Genomic DNA, 15,508 nt, shown 5'->3' on the forward strand with positions numbered 1-15,508 from the left:
AGGTCAAAAGCAGTATTTGAATCTCAGGGACCACGGCAAAGATAGTTGCAGTGTATTACTTAGCAATGTAATAATATATAGCTATTTCAGAAGCGATGTTATTTTTAACCCTTTTCGGTCCAACCTCGAGGCTGACTCGACAGACCAGGTGCTAGGAGCAGGTCCAGTGTCGAGCAATAAGAACATTAAAAAGTTCAACATTCAACCCCATCAATTAATTTGGACCAGACTGAATTCCAAAAATAACATTGGACCGCAAAGGGCTAAAGTTCTCTTGTCATGCTGAATATGAGAAATGATTATAGAATGTGTACAAATAAGTGATGATTCCAAAGAATGAGACCTCATATAGATAATAAAAATACTTCTCTAAAAAAATCAAAGCATAGGATAGCTATGTAGTTAGTATACAACAATTTGGTCTTAAAAAGAAATAGCAAAATTTTATTTTGTGTGGCTAAACAGATATGTGTGTGTGTGTGTGTGTGTGTATATATGTGGCTAATCAGTTCCATATATATAAAAGCCTAAATGACTGACTGTTTGGGAGCTATGATGCGCAATGACCACCAGGGGGCAGATGCTCAATGCAGGAGCTGCTGAGCTGCAGTGATTTGGCAGCTGTGATTCTTGGGTGATGCACCCTGAACCAGTGAAGAGGGAACCTGATTCTGGTGCGTCACCTGAGAACCGCGCTCTAGCAATTCAGGACTCCTCGGGGGATGTTAGAGAGCCGGTTTTGGCCCGATCCCTGCAGGCCAGGCCGAGGGACCCCACTGGTGCACGCACTGGGCCTCTAGTAGTAGTATGAAAGTTTAGAGTAGGAGGGAACCTTAGCTTTTAGCACAGTCTTGTTCATTTTTCATATAAGGAAGCCATTTAACAAAAGTTACATCATTAGCTCTAGGCCAGGCCATTCACTGGCAGAATTAGGTATTATTATTCTTTTTCAAATGCTCTTTTAAGGTTAAATAGGGATTTAGTTTTGAGAATGACTTATTTTTTTATTTCTGTTTCTGTTAGATTAATTTCGTTACAAGCAAGCAAAATAACCAGCAGATACCATTCTCTTCTCTTTCTTATTTTATATCAGCCACCTCTAGGTAACAACCTCATTAAATCCACAACAAATAACAAAGAATATCCCGAAGAAGAGTATTATCCAATAGAACCACTTCCTTTAAGAAAAAAAAAATTAAGTATTTCATTATAGAGGACTCTCAGATAAAATAAATTCTGACTTTAATCAGATCAAATACAATAATCAGATTTATACCATTATTTTGATAAAGGCAAAAACCAACAAAAGTGACCCCTCCCCAATCTTACACTTTGAGCAACTCTAACTTTTATACACTATGAACACTTTTCTTAGGGATTACTTTCTCCACACCCCCACTTTTTTTTTTTTTTACCCCTACTATTTCCTGGGAACAATGAAAACTTTGAATGGAATAATACAGAAACCAAGTAAATGGGGTAAATGAGAGACAGACAACTCCTATTCAATTTTAGAAAAAAGTCAACAACATTCAAGAAGAAACTATATATTCCATTTACGTGAGTATTTTTTTCATATTCACATCACAAACTGACTTCACTGTGGAAGTACTAATTCATTATGAATATGTTTTTATTTACTGGTAGATGCCACTGGCCTCAATCAGAATAAGAAATTACTCAAAAGAGATATTCAAAAGAAAGTAAAAATTTTAAGACATATATTACCACAAAGCACCAATATGGGGAACTCCTTGATTAGTGTGGGAAATTGTTAATATTTTTTAGCCTACATTTAAGCAAAACTCATTTTGAAGATGAATTTACCTTCCTTTTTGACCCCTCTCTTCAAATAAGGAACAATACATTTAAACCATTTTAAACTTAAACAAGTAAATACCCAGATAACTTTACCAATGTTATAGACTCTGCAAAGGATGGTTGTCATTAAAATAAAAAAAGCAAACTCTTTTATGTTTTAAAAATATATATTTAAGAGAATCCTGTTTTCTAACAACACCTCTCTCATTTTACAAACAAAATCATGACACCAATTATGGAGATATGATTCTAAAGTTTAAACCAATGCTTACATTTCTTTCGAACCTTTTTAACATTTTCGTAAAATTTACAGAAACCAACCCATTAAAAAACTTCTTTCTCAACCCACATATTCCTTAAGATAAGCCTAACAGCCCTGGATTTTTTACCCTGGTTGCTTTAGTTTATGATTAGATAGTATCCTTCAGGATTCAAGTATAAAACCTTTTCTTTTTCAGATAACAATTTTCCTTGGTGGTCCTTAGAAAAGTGACTTTAAATGCCCCCCCGCTTGATGTGAATAAAAAGAAAATTATTATTTTGGGGGAGAACTATTAAAGTAGTTTTGTCCATATTTTCAGGAATAATAATTATGTAACATCATTTTTAAACAATTATATTTGCTATTTTGTATTTTTCCAGCAGAGAATAGAGATGGTTTAGTTGTACTTGCGACATCAAAGTCTTTACTCTTTCCCCAAATCATCATGGTATCTTCTGGTCCCAAGGATATCTGAATGGCCCTGGGTCCTTCAATAGGGAATCAATGCTTTAAACAATCAGGACTAGTTTTATTCCTTTGTTTAGTCTTGGATTTGAGTAAATTGCTAAATTAATTATTCATAATAACTTTATGTCTTTCTCACCAAAAACATTAAAGCTCATGTTAATAAATCAAAAGATTTCCATAGAGTATAACATAATTTTTTGCTATAATTCTAGTATTCATTTGCACTTATAACTCATTCCCTTTTTTCTAAAGAATAAGATAATAGTAACAGAACCACTAAAATTGGACTAAAAGTGATAATTTGTTAAAACTTTTGATATGGGTGTTTTTCATTAGAGAACCCAGTTAATCTAAAATAACATGTGGTTAAATAATTTAATATTCTGCTGGTCCTGATCTGTATTACTTCAGGAAAAAGATCAATACTTTTTTGGGAAGATGGACGATAGAAAGGCAATATGGCTAGGCATAGGGAAGGGAAACTGAATATTTATACATTTTAAAATTAATATATACACATAGTATTTGCCTTTTAAGTAAATACCAATGGGATTCATTAAAAATTTTAAGGTTCTCTTTGTGTAATAATATAGTTCAAATTAAATGCTATGTTAGCTAGATCAAGTACTAGTATAAAATTAAAAGGAAAGAATCCACTTATAATGTCAGATCTAAAATTGATACTACTGGGTATAGGACAGTGTATGTGATATGTCTTAATTTGTATGTTTAGAAAGGATGTATGTGTGAATCCATATGCTTGTATATGCAGAGTAACTCTAGAAAGATATATAAGAAATTGGTAACATTGGTTGCTACTTTTCATTTTCTACCCATCTGTAGATTCTAAATATTATGTTTTCCGTATTAAAAAATATTGATTAAAAACCCACTACTAAAATAAATTTAAATTACTTAAAAAGTCATGTCAAATTAAGAAAAAGACTTTTTCCACATTATACAAAAAAATACACTAACACATTGTTTTTCTAAGACCTACCTACATCAATTTGGGTAAATTTACTTCATAACAGAGTAACTGTAATCTAAAAACTCAGTTTTCACATGACATTAAATTGGGAAAACACATTTTCCCTGTACCTCACTGCTACAACACTGTGGGCTATGGATTGTCTTAACAGCATGCTAACATCCTTATTCTCTTTCTCTCACGGGCTAGTCATTCGTTAGCCACTACTTTCTCTATGAAATTCGAGAAATCTTTAAGGAAACTTCAGAAAGATTTTAAGACTCCTATTTGGCAGTGATAAATATTATACCTGTATCTTTCTGTTGGCATAGAATAAATTTTTAACTTCTCTTTGTGGTTTATTTTAGATTTTATCCCGCCAAAGATGTGTGGTGCTTTGGTAAAGACACACGTCGCACTATGTGGTGACGAAGCAAGTCTTTCCCTAAAGCTTGGAATCAGATTTTTATAAATAGTTCTAATGAGGAACATTTTGAAATAAGCAGGAAAAAGAAATCTTATACTTATGAAAAAATTATTTTCAGGACACCACTTAAAAATTCAAATTAAGTCCTATTCACTTAAATATTAAAATAAACCATGAAACAAAATCTAAAGGAATGATAATACATTTTTCAGTGGTAGCTGCTTATTCAAAATGAGTGTCTGAGAGTATATTCCAATTTTATCCTCTTCAAATTGTGCAGCTCAGATAAATGTTTATTTTACTGAAAATATTTGCAAAATTACAATATAAATACATGATTATATTAAGATAGGATGACTATTTATAATGTATTCTTATCCATCGATATAAAATGAATGCAGTAAATATAGTATACTCTCGATGAATTGTTAGTACACAGTGTTTCTTAGTAAAGTACATACAACCTATTATTAAGCAACAATTATCTAGTTTTCAAATGTACATTTCAGGAAAATTTTAGGATGAAAGGATACAATAAGTCCCCCAATACTATTTGTGTTTGGTGAAAGTTAGTTCTTCTGCAAATTTTGAAATAATATATTTATCTCAGCAATTGTCCTTAGGCACTTTGCATTTCCTCAATTTGAAATTTTATTTCTTTAGTCTGGCTGTTTTCTTAATGACACCAGATCAGTCAACCATACTTTTAATTCTAATACAGTCATATACTGTCTTTTCATTAGTCATTTAAACACATATCAACAATGAAACAGAATCATTCAAAAAAATTTGTCAGCACAAATTCCAAAAATTAACTTTTAGGGTATTATGGGGAGTCTCAACTAGATGTAGTCTCAACTGTAATATTAATCTGGGTTAGAAATAGTTTTGTTTTTTAATTGATTCTAGTCCTTAAAAATACAAATATGAACTCTACTTTAAAATTCTTTGTTAAATGTATTGGGCTTTGTTTTAAAAGCATCTTCTATCCTCCTTCTCCATTACATCAATTTAATGGAAACTTGTTAGTACAGCAGTTCCAACACAAACATATGCATGCAAGAGATCATCCTATAGATTCTAACTACATAGTAATTGAAACACATCCCACCTGTCAAGTGGCATAAATGTACATCTTTTATATACAAAAGGTAAAGTGCATTATTAAATTAGTGAACTGACAGATTGTCTGCCTGGATCATATAGCTTTCAAATAGACAAATGTGAAATTCTCCCATTAGAACCAATTATTTCAAGAGGTTCCAACTAGCTTTTCCACCCTGTCATTTATTTTTTGGCCATGCTCTTTAGTGCAAATAAGCTTGTGTTTGACTCAAGTTTAAGGGACATGGCAATTTGGGGCTTTAACAAGAAAAATTATAAAATGTGGCAGAACATTAATACTTTTATAATACATTGCATCTTTTGCATATAAGCAACAGATTAGTGCTGCTTTCAATTGCTAGGAGCGCACTGCCAACTATTATGAGGAACCCGTTTCCAAATTTCATACTATTAGCTTATATTATTACAGTTTGAGTCTGTACCACATTATGCTTGGGTTATTATGTGCAAACATCACCAGTGTTTTACAATTGTACAGTGAACTAGGAATTTTGGTTACTAACTTTAATGCTCGTGTTTTGACTTCTAATATCCTCTTGCCTTAAGAGTTTAATGTCTTCAAGGCAGGGATCCTGTTATTTTGAAGACTACCATGTACACTTGCAAGTCCATTTATGTCACAAATGACAATAAATAAAATGTATATTGCACAGATAACAATAGTAGCTTATTTTACAAGATACATGGCAATACGTGTCCTAATACCAGAGTTTTGAACTGGATCTTATTTGATTATGGCTAATGATTGACTGGGAATTTTAAGTATCAAAAAAATAGCATAATTTCATTTTTCAATGAATACATTAACTATGAAAAAATGAAACAAAAGGACTGGCAGAAGGCTAATGATTCTAAAGCATATTCAGTTGCCAGTAATAGATGGTATATAAACATCTATCCAATCTGTAGCTTTGAGATGGTAAAAACTTTTAAGTATACATACAATTAGAAAATTTGGCTGCTTAATGAACTCTTTACTTAAATATTAGTGCAAAATTAAACTAATAATATTTATATACAATAAATTAAAGATATTTATCTTTAAATCTGACATAGTATTGTGTGAATGTATATATACATATATATAACACATATATACATACACACAATCATATATATATATGTATATATATATATAGACACACTCAAATTTTATCAGACTAAAAACCAAAAAAGAAATCATTTAGACTTAACGGATATAAATATTTTAGAAGGGAAGGTTTTAAGAGAGAGTATACAGTCACAACAATAGTGATAGGAACACTCAAATACTGGAATATTCACAGCTCCAGCTTGCCAAAATCTGACAGGTTGGTTATTATTAATAGGCACTATGATGGGCAGCAATAACAATCAGTAGTACAATAATTCAAGTGCATACCACTCCTTCATTTACCCAAAACGACTTTTATCAAACCTACAATAGTTACTTTAGTTAGGACTGTTTAAAGATCCTTGATACTTTTAGAGTCTAAATACCCACCATGTGCTATTAACTCTAGGACTAACATTATCTTCTAACCTTCAGTTGTCCCGTAGTGATCCAGATGGTCCACCATTATAATGCACTAATGACATTCCTTCAAACTACTTGAGGAAATGTGAAATACAATCTGCAAACCAACACCAGCATATATGTCTGGGTTACTGAATGTTTGTTTTAAAGTCACATAAACCAGTGAAATTAATGTTCTCAATTCATATCATAAAGCTTCCTTAATGATCTTCCTTAAATGTATTTGGGGAAAAACCTCTGAAGGAAAAAAATTTGTTAAAATAACCTCAAGTTACTTATAGCATATAAAAGAAGAGCTATATTCTGATCTCAATCCATGCAGCCAGCTCTCATCAATGAGAGCTATATTTGGGGGTTGAAATCAGTGTCTGGCCCTTAAACATGATATTATGGACTTACTGTGTGGGAGAGGAATACAGCCAAGATAAAAGACAATCATTTCATTCAGAACAAAATGCAGCTCAACAGATAAAAATCAGTCAGTTAATACAGGGTGGGTTGGTACACATATACACTATAACCACTTGTTTAAAAAATTGCGTAGGTGTTGAAAAACCGCTGTGGCACTTACTGGAAAGTAATTTTTAATACATGTAAATGGGTGAGTCTTGTGTAAAGTAAACCTTTTTAAGTATTATAAAGAGCACCTTGGAAAATGCCTGAATTTTCCTTTCAAATATATTTATAACCAATCTTCAAATAATATTTTTCCCAGGCTGAAAATTTACATTCTAAATATTTTTTAGAAAAATCATTTCTCCTCCCCCCACCTTGGAATTAAAACACCTGTAAAAATCAGGTTTATACTGGAAGTGTTGACTCAGTTTTAAGGGTAGCAATTGCAAAAGTGCTACCAAAATATATTGTTACAGATGTATTTTTGTATCAGTTAACTGGTGCACCAACCCCTCTGAAATAGTGTTAAAGAAGAAGCATAAAATATAACACCTTGAGTCCATGATATATTTTGGGAAAAAAACCTCTCACAACCTTCAAATTAGCATGAAAAGCTAAAACAACAAAATTTCCATGGCAAAGCCATGGGATGACGCTTTCCCCTCAATAATGACATAAAAGTAATTCCTGAAACTTTGGAAAGTCAATAAAAATCTATGATACAATCAATAAACAGGAGTGAAGATGGGATTGCAACTAACTTAGAATAACCAATTAAAACTCTCCCATAGCTTTGATATGGCAACTATAAACTGTAGAGTTACCACACAATTTTAAATTATGGAATACTATAGTAACGCTAAGATTTTATCCTTTAATGGTACTGTTTAATATTCAGTTATCCAATGGACAATTAATATATTTCAACTTGTATTTTTATAAATAAATATGTTTATATTATACTTGAGGTCAAGTTCTGTTCTGTGGTAACTGTCCTATAGGAAGCTTCGCAGCTTTTAATGAAGAAGGAATGGGATACTTTTTTTGGGAACTTGTTAAATAGTAATTCACACTTCCAGATTAAATATAGGTATCTTTTTTCAGGATTATGTCATAGTGCAATGTAAATCTTAGTTATGGTATTTAGAAGGTCAGAATGTCACATTCTGTGCTGATTTGCATACTTCAATAGTCTGGAGCAGATGAAGCAGCTAAACTATTTAGCTCTGGGAAGGTGGGAATTCCCATAAGAATTATAGTGTTCTATGTATAACATAACATGAGAATCGGACTCCTTGAAGTATAAACTATAGAGGTATTACTAATAACAAAGGGCCAAAAAAAGAGGAAAAACTTCTCCAAATGATTACGGATCAGTACTTTTAGCCAATTTATGATTTTTAAATTTTGCCTGATGGAGTTCAATTTCACTCTAGTCGAGGCATTCTTGTTCTTCACCACTGGCCCTTCCGCCATCCATTTTCTTTTCTTTATGGCTGTTGCATATTTTCCTCATCTCTTCTTCATACTTGATAAAATTCTCCCCAAACCTCGTCCAAGCTTTGAACGGAACAGTAATAGTATTACGGTAAGGTGGTCTCACCTCACTTACCTTCAGGAAAATTCCATATTTATTAGAGCCCACATCAAAGTAGAACCTTTTATTGTCCACTCTGAAAGAAGTCCCCTCGGGGAGTTCAAGCGGGTCATCGTCTCCACCTCTTCGTTCTTCTATGTCCCCTTCGCCATAGTCTTCGATGAGCTGAACCAAGGCATCACGAAACTCAATCATTCCCTGTGCTGGGAGGACAATCGTCTGTTCTTGGCCCAAACTGTGGCCAAAGTAACCTATCATGCCAGTCCCCCGCATCATGGTTTGCCTAATCCTCAGGAAGCGACCACGCTGGTTTTCCTTCAGGTCCAGATAATACTTCCTATTGTCCCTCTCTATGTAGTCCGTTTTGAGGACGCTGTGGGGGTGCTCCTCGGACCCCACGGACACGGGTGGGGAGGGTGCCAAGTGCTTCTGTCTCCGCCGGGCGCCCGGCTCTTTGCCGAGGCCGTGCTCTTGCCGGTGGCCCTTCAGGCCCAGGTGGGCGTAATGCTCGATGAAGTCCCCTAGACAGTCCTTCAGCTCCGCGGCCACCGACAGGGACAGGGTCAGCTTACTCTTCCTGATATTGTCCTGCCGGCCTCTGCCGATCCACACTTCGGCGATCTTTAGGAATCGGCCCCGGGAGCTTTGCTTCACGTCGAGGTAGAACCTCTTTTTCTGGATGTCCACTCTTTTGGAGGCCAGCTCCTGGATTTCGGCCGCGCCCCCGGGCTGATTCGCGCCGGCTAACGCCGCGTAGTGGGGGTAGTGGGCGTGCTGGGCCTGGGGATAGAGTCTACTCTTGCTTAGGCCAGAGCCCCCTACATTCTTGCCTCCGCGGCCGCGGCCGCCGCCGCCGCCTCCCCTTCGCCTGGCTCTTTCCATCTTCAGCTGCAAGTGACAAACAGACACACGGGGCGGGGTGGGGGAAGGGTGTTGAGAACAATCGCAGGCGCCCCTCGGCCTGGGCTGCCCACGCCTCCGCCCGGGACCCCCGCGCAGGGCTCGGCTCCCAGGGTGCTGGCCGCCCCAGCGCCCAGCCGGACGGTCGGCGGCGGCCGGCGGCATCCCCGGTGCTGCACCGCGCGCGCAGCATCCCTCCGCCGCCCCTGGCCTCCCGCTCCCGCTCGCCGCCGGGCGCTGGGCTCGGGCTCGGCAGCCCCGGGGTCCCCAGCCGAGCAGACACTCACATCAGCACTGCCATCACCGCCGTCGCCGATGCCCTTCACGACCGCCGCCGCCGCCAGCTCTCGGCCCCTCTGCAGCAGCCGCCGCAGCCGCCGCCCCCCGCCTGCTGCCCCGCCGCCGCCGCCGCCGATCGCACCGCCCCCCGCCGGAGCAGCGGGGCAGGGGCATCGCCTGCGGCGCCCACCGCCACCCCTCCTGCGGCCGCTGCGGGGGCCGCCGCCTCTCTTCGGGCACCGGCCCGACACGGACCGGGGAGGGGGTGGGAGGCGGGGAGGGTGGCGGCGGGGGGCGGGCAGTGGACCCCGCCTCCTCCAGCACAGCCCGCTGATGGGAAGAGGCGATCTCGCGCTCTCCCGTGGGGCGCGCCCTGACCGAAGCCCAGCGAGTGAGTGCGAGGTGACGGGACAGGTGTGAAGATGGGAAGAAGGGCCAGGGTGTCTAGAGTGTTCCGACTTGTCCAGGTTCCGCCAGGATGCAGGATTCTCGAGGCCCGCGGCTCCCGCACAGAGACTACAATTCCCGGAGCGCTCCGCGGCAGCGCGAGCCTCCGCGCATGCGCACCGCTTAGCCAGCGGCGCTGTGATGGGAGGGCTGCAACCCCGCGGCGCGGCGCGGCGTGGCGCACGGGGGCGGGGCGGGCTCCGGAGGAAGGAGTTGGGAAGGCTGGTCTCCTGGTGCTCTGTGGCGTGTGCGCCTTGGCGCTCCGGCGTGCGGGCTGAAGCGCGGGAATAAAGTGTTGAATTGGTGCCTAGCCTGGATGCCATGGGTTCCAGGCCGTGCCGTGGTGGCGCTCCACACATCCTCCAGCTGAAGAAGGCCCGTTGAACTGGTTCTTCTCCGGGTAACGTGTGCTCCCCACCCCTGCTTCCGCCAGCTCCAGAACCTGGGGGATGACTGGCCTGCTCCGACGCTGGCGGTGCTCAGCCCGCAGAGCAGGCCTCCGTCAGGGATGCGGGAGAGTCCTCTGAAGCGGAATCTCCGTCCTCCTCCGAGCACCCCGGAAACGGCCCGACCGCCTGCAGGCCCTCTCAGAGCTGCAGGCAGTCAGACAGGGTGCCTCCCGGCCCCTCCAGCCACCGCCTTGCGCATCTGGTTGCCTAAAGGATTGTGTCTTTTCCATTCTGTCTTGACCGCTGTAGGAATTGAGCCACTCTACATTTACACAACAGAGGCAAGAGAAATAACTTGCTATGTGTAATTGAGCAAAATTATGTTGGATTTTTTAAGTTGAAATCACTTAGTCTTTAATGTTTTTTTAAAATATTTTTCTTCAATTACATTTGACATACAATATTACATACAATATTATATTAGTTCCGGGTGTGCACCCCAGTGATTATATAACTTACTAATTGATCTTCATGATAAATCTAGTGCTCATCTGACACCATACATAGTTATTACAATATTATTGGAATATTATTACAATATTCCCTATTCTGTTTCACATCCTCATCATGACTATTCTGTAACAACCAACCAATTTGTTCTTTTTAATCCCTTTGATATCGAAGGAAGTGGGAGGTCCTCTTCCCCACTGGGTGCTGCTGGACTTCTTGCTATCCCGAGAAAAAGAATTTTCTGAGACTTGCACAGGAGAACAAGTGATTTTTATTTTATTATTATTATTTTTTTTTTTACAAGTGATTTTTAAATCCCTGTGTTTCGAAAGTCCCACTTCCCTTAGCACAGCCATAGAAGGAGTGTAGCTGGGGCTTCAGTAAAGCTAGAAGCAAAGCCAGTGTCTGGAGTTTCCTTTCCATGTTGGAGACAGGTCCAGTACAGCATCAGGCTAGTTGCATTCCATTTGTCCATCGTGTGTGTGTGTGTGTGTGTGTGTGTGTGTGTGTGTGTGGAGGGGGAGTCCACATGGCAGTGGGCCACAGAGGGAATGCTAGGAAGCCAAGTGTGAGCCATGAGCCAGGTGTGCCAAGAGGAGCCAAGAGAGCCAACGTCTTTGTTCAGGAGATTATAGATCTCAAATGTCCACTTCTTGCAGTGGCCATGCCTATTCTGGCCAATGACCTCTGTTCCCAGGTATGACTGACAGTAAGTACCTTCCCTAGTTGTCCCAACTTTACTGGGCATGTGTCTGTCTTCCTTTTGTCCAGTCCCCTTCTCCCGTTGTTTTGAGGGAACATGCCTGTAATGTCTGGCCCCTTTGCTCCTTTCCTAATTACAAAGGTCTCACCTTCACCTTTTCCACTTATGCCTGTCGGATTGGAGTTGCTCAAGGAATTAGGCAGACGCAGCAAGCAAACAGGAGGGAAGTTTATTAGAGGGAATGGGGGGATGGAGCCACCACCTGGACCGTTAGGACTCAGCCTCCACTGGCCTTGGGGTTGAATTTTATGCGCCAAAACCACAAGGATCGGAGCCTGGGGGATCTTGTCTGATTAGATGGCAATTGTCCTTCAGACCCAGTAGTGCTGGTTGTTGGGGCTGTGGGCCTTATCCTTGGCCTGCTGTCTCGCCCTTGGGAGTCGCTGCCTCCTGTTGTGCCTGATAGGATGACTGACTGCTGGCTGTTCCAGGAAATGAGGCTGGGGCCACTTTATTGTTCGGGACTTTCTACTAGGCCAATGTCTTCTGAAGGCCTGTCAACACCCTCAAACCCCCTTCCATCTGGCAACTGTTAAATGTTCTCTGTATCTGTGAGTCTGTTTCTGTTTTGTTTTTTCCAGGGTAGGAATTGTGTAAGTTCCTTTTTGATGGCTTCAGGGAAATGTGAAGCAACCTCGTAAGCTGAGAATGAGAATGGGGAAAGAGATGTGATAGGTTTAAGCAGAGAGGAGAAGGTATGAAATGGAAGGGGAGGATGTAAATTAGTGAAAAGTTGTAGAATTGCTAGGAAGACTAAGGGCCCACTTGAGGTTGGTGGTCATAAATTTAAGGTGAGACCAGTCACCATGGTTGTGTTTCTCATCTACATTCAGCTGCATAGCTACAGGCACAGAGTTGGCAGAGAACTTGTTTTTAATCAGGGTTAGAGTTTTGCCAAGAGAGAACGATGAAGGCAGAGATGGATTTTGAAGTGAAGGGAATGTGCAAGGAAGTGGTTACAACTTTTAAATTTAAAGTGGTCAAGGGGAAGATGACTGGATAAAGAAGATGTAGCACATATTTGTGATGGACTATTACTTGGCCATAAAAAGAATGAAATTTTACCATTTGTGAAAATATGGGTGGACCTAGAAGGTATTATGCTAAGTGAGGTCAAACAGAGAAAGACAAATACCCGGTGATTTCACTTACCTGTGGAATTTAAAGAACAAAATAAACGAACAAACAAATCAGAAACAGACTGATGGTTGCCAGAAGAGAGGAGAAAGTGGGGCTGGGTGAAAAAGGTCAAGGTATGTCTAACACCTGAAACTAATAAAATAATATTGAATGTCAACTGTAATTGGGGAAAAAACCAAAATTGGTCAAGGAGGAAATAAAGACTATTCAGGGTGAGCAGAGTGGAAAGGTACTAGGATCTTTGGAGTATAGTCCCAGTTGGAGCAAAAGATTGTTTGAGTTGAATTTCTAGAGGGAATGAACTTGAAAAATAGGAGAGGGTGATGATTGGAGAGTGAAATCCTTGGAACTGAGATTATGGAAGGATTCGGTCACTGGTAGTGACATGATATCCTCATGTGAACAGATGAGTGGAGCAAGGTGTAGGTAAGATTATTGGAGGAGAGCTAGTCAGAAAACAGGGACACTCTCAAATATTGTGCATCAAAGGTTGTGACCCTCTGGGTAAGTAAAAGGAGTAAAAAATTATAGGATATAGATATAAATGTCTACAATATTGATGGTGATGGTGATGATGGTAAAGGTCCGTTAACACCCAAGTCAAGAACCATCAACTTGATCTCTATCTAATATTGGAAAGTTAGGTATTGAGTTATATATGGTTACATAGTAACTCATAGTCAACTCATAAGTCCTTCATGGACTTTTATTCTTTGACCAAAGTGTTTTCGTAACAGTGGCAGGTGACATAAGTCTTCTTAGTTGTCAGTTTGAAATTCTTCACCAAATGCTTATTATAATGCAGCTTCCTTGGTTTCCTGTGTAGACTTCTTCTGTGGCTTGCCTTATCTCTCAGGGTTGTGAAAAATTTATTGGTGAATGTTATGCCCAGATTTCAAGATCCCCCAAAGGACATCACTAGGGAGCACCAAATCCGATGCAAAAGCATAGAGTCTTTATTCAAGCCAGCTTGGTCCCCCTCTGCCTCCATTACTGGATTCGAGAGAGAGAGAGCCCAGAGTCCCAAGAGAACAAAGAATTTATAGGGCTTGGGGTGGGGGGTGGGGGTGGGGGTGGGGGCACACTCTGACCACTGATTTGGCCGATTCTGGTTGGTTGAGTGAGGGCCGGGGGCTAGTGACGCAAGGGCAGGGTGCAGCTAGGGTCTGGTTACACAAAGACAGGGGGGTGGCTAGCATATTCTTGGCCTTGGGCTAGTTTCCCCCACTTTCCCATTGGCCGAGATAAGGGCAGGCTGAGTAACTGATACATTCTTCGGCTTTTTCTTGGAAGAGGGGTTAAGGACACAGCTATCAGTCCTGTTCTGTCCTTTCAGTGAAAAGGCAGGCAGAGAAGGAGTACACTCTTACCTAGTAATTTCACATCTAGGAATCTGTCCTATATAAATAATAATATGAATGTCTGAAGGTACGCACAAGGGTGTTCATTGAAAATTATTTGTGATAAAATTTGCAAGCAACCTGTCATCTATAGGAAATAGTTAACATTCAATAGGGATATCAATATTAATAGGGGTATACTATCAATACAGATAAAGAAAATGGAATTCTATACAGGTTTCAAAAAATCAGATCAAGATTTGGCATTAGGTGTTACTTATCCCATTCCGTCAACAGGGATGCTTTCAGTTGCAGTTAATGGAAAAACCAGATTATACTGGCTTTAGCAATGAAGGTCTTTTTCTTCAGGGGTGATTTCTTGTGTGGTTGTAAGATGGCTGCGCACCAGCATCCATCTTTTGTATTTCTTTCTTTATATCTAGCAGGAGCAAACGCATTCTTTCCCTTGGAAGGAGAATCCTGAGCTTTGCTGCAGTTGGACCACCTTGGATCTGGTATTAGTAATTAAGGATAGGAAAAGGAGAGGAGAAAACTGAGACTTGGATTGTAGTGCTTATCCCTGCAACAGCCCTGTGGCAATGGGAATGGGATTTCCCTATTGGCTTTAAAACAGTTGGGTTTGGTTCCTGGTACTGGTGTTGAGGTCATACTATTCAAAATGCTTTGCCCTTAGGCTTTGAGGGCCCGAGGTGAGGACTGCTAAATGAGTTTGTTACTATTTTCCTAGTACTATTAAGGTAGTCAGCCTCTTTTTGCCCCTCTCATTCTTGATTTTACTAAAACAGATAGACTCTGTTTATTCTAGGATCCCAAATTGGAAAACTGTAAGTCACTTTTACCTTCATGATTTACAGAGGCCGTTCAGATTACTCTCAGGGTGAAAGAAAGAGGTACGGTAAACAAGAAGGAGGGAAGAAGGGAGGGAGAGAGGGAGAGAGGGAGGGAGGGAGGAAGGAAGGGAGAGAGAGAGAGAGAGAGAGAGAGAGAGAGAGAGAGAGAGAGAGAGAAGAGATATCTTGCTTATTGAGGAAAAACAAACAAGAAACTATAGACTATTAAAACTCTCCCTTCATATACCTGACCTCAATTCTATTTTTTCCCCTGTAAGGGCCCCTATTAACTGATATGAATCCTCCT

General features: G+C 40.3%; 2 protein-coding genes across 4 annotated transcripts in view; one reads left to right on the top strand and one right to left on the bottom strand.

The window, feature by feature from the left end:
* Nucleotides 1-9,948, bottom strand: part of PURG (purine rich element binding protein G) — a 31,058-nt gene extending 21,110 nt beyond the window's left edge. The window contains exons 1-2 of one of the 2 annotated variants that reach the window (XM_036300501.1): nucleotides 9,770-9,948; nucleotides 8,598-9,470 (exon numbers count right to left, since the gene is read on the bottom strand). In XM_036300501.1, coding sequence (XP_036156394.1) covers nucleotides 8,598-9,464 — 867 coding nt within the window. In that variant the 5' untranslated portion in view covers nucleotides 9,465-9,470; nucleotides 9,770-9,948. Of the gene's footprint in view, nucleotides 1-1,399; nucleotides 9,471-9,769 lie in introns of those variants that run through there. The other variant, XM_036300500.1, reaches the window with a different exon arrangement.
* Nucleotides 9,949-10,430: 482 nt separating this feature from the next.
* WRN (WRN RecQ like helicase) overlaps nucleotides 10,431-15,508 on the top strand; it is a 129,899-nt gene continuing 124,821 nt past the window's right edge. For both annotated transcript variants that reach the window (XM_036298494.1, XM_036298495.1), the window contains exon 1: nucleotides 10,431-10,608. The gene's annotated coding sequence lies outside the window, so the exon portion shown is untranslated. The remainder of the gene's footprint in view (nucleotides 10,609-15,508) is intronic.

This window comes from Myotis myotis, unplaced genomic scaffold, assembly GCF_014108235.1.
Source record: "Myotis myotis isolate mMyoMyo1 unplaced genomic scaffold, mMyoMyo1.p scaffold_m19_p_3, whole genome shotgun sequence".
Classification (NCBI taxonomy): Eukaryota; Metazoa; Chordata; class Mammalia; order Chiroptera; family Vespertilionidae; genus Myotis; species Myotis myotis.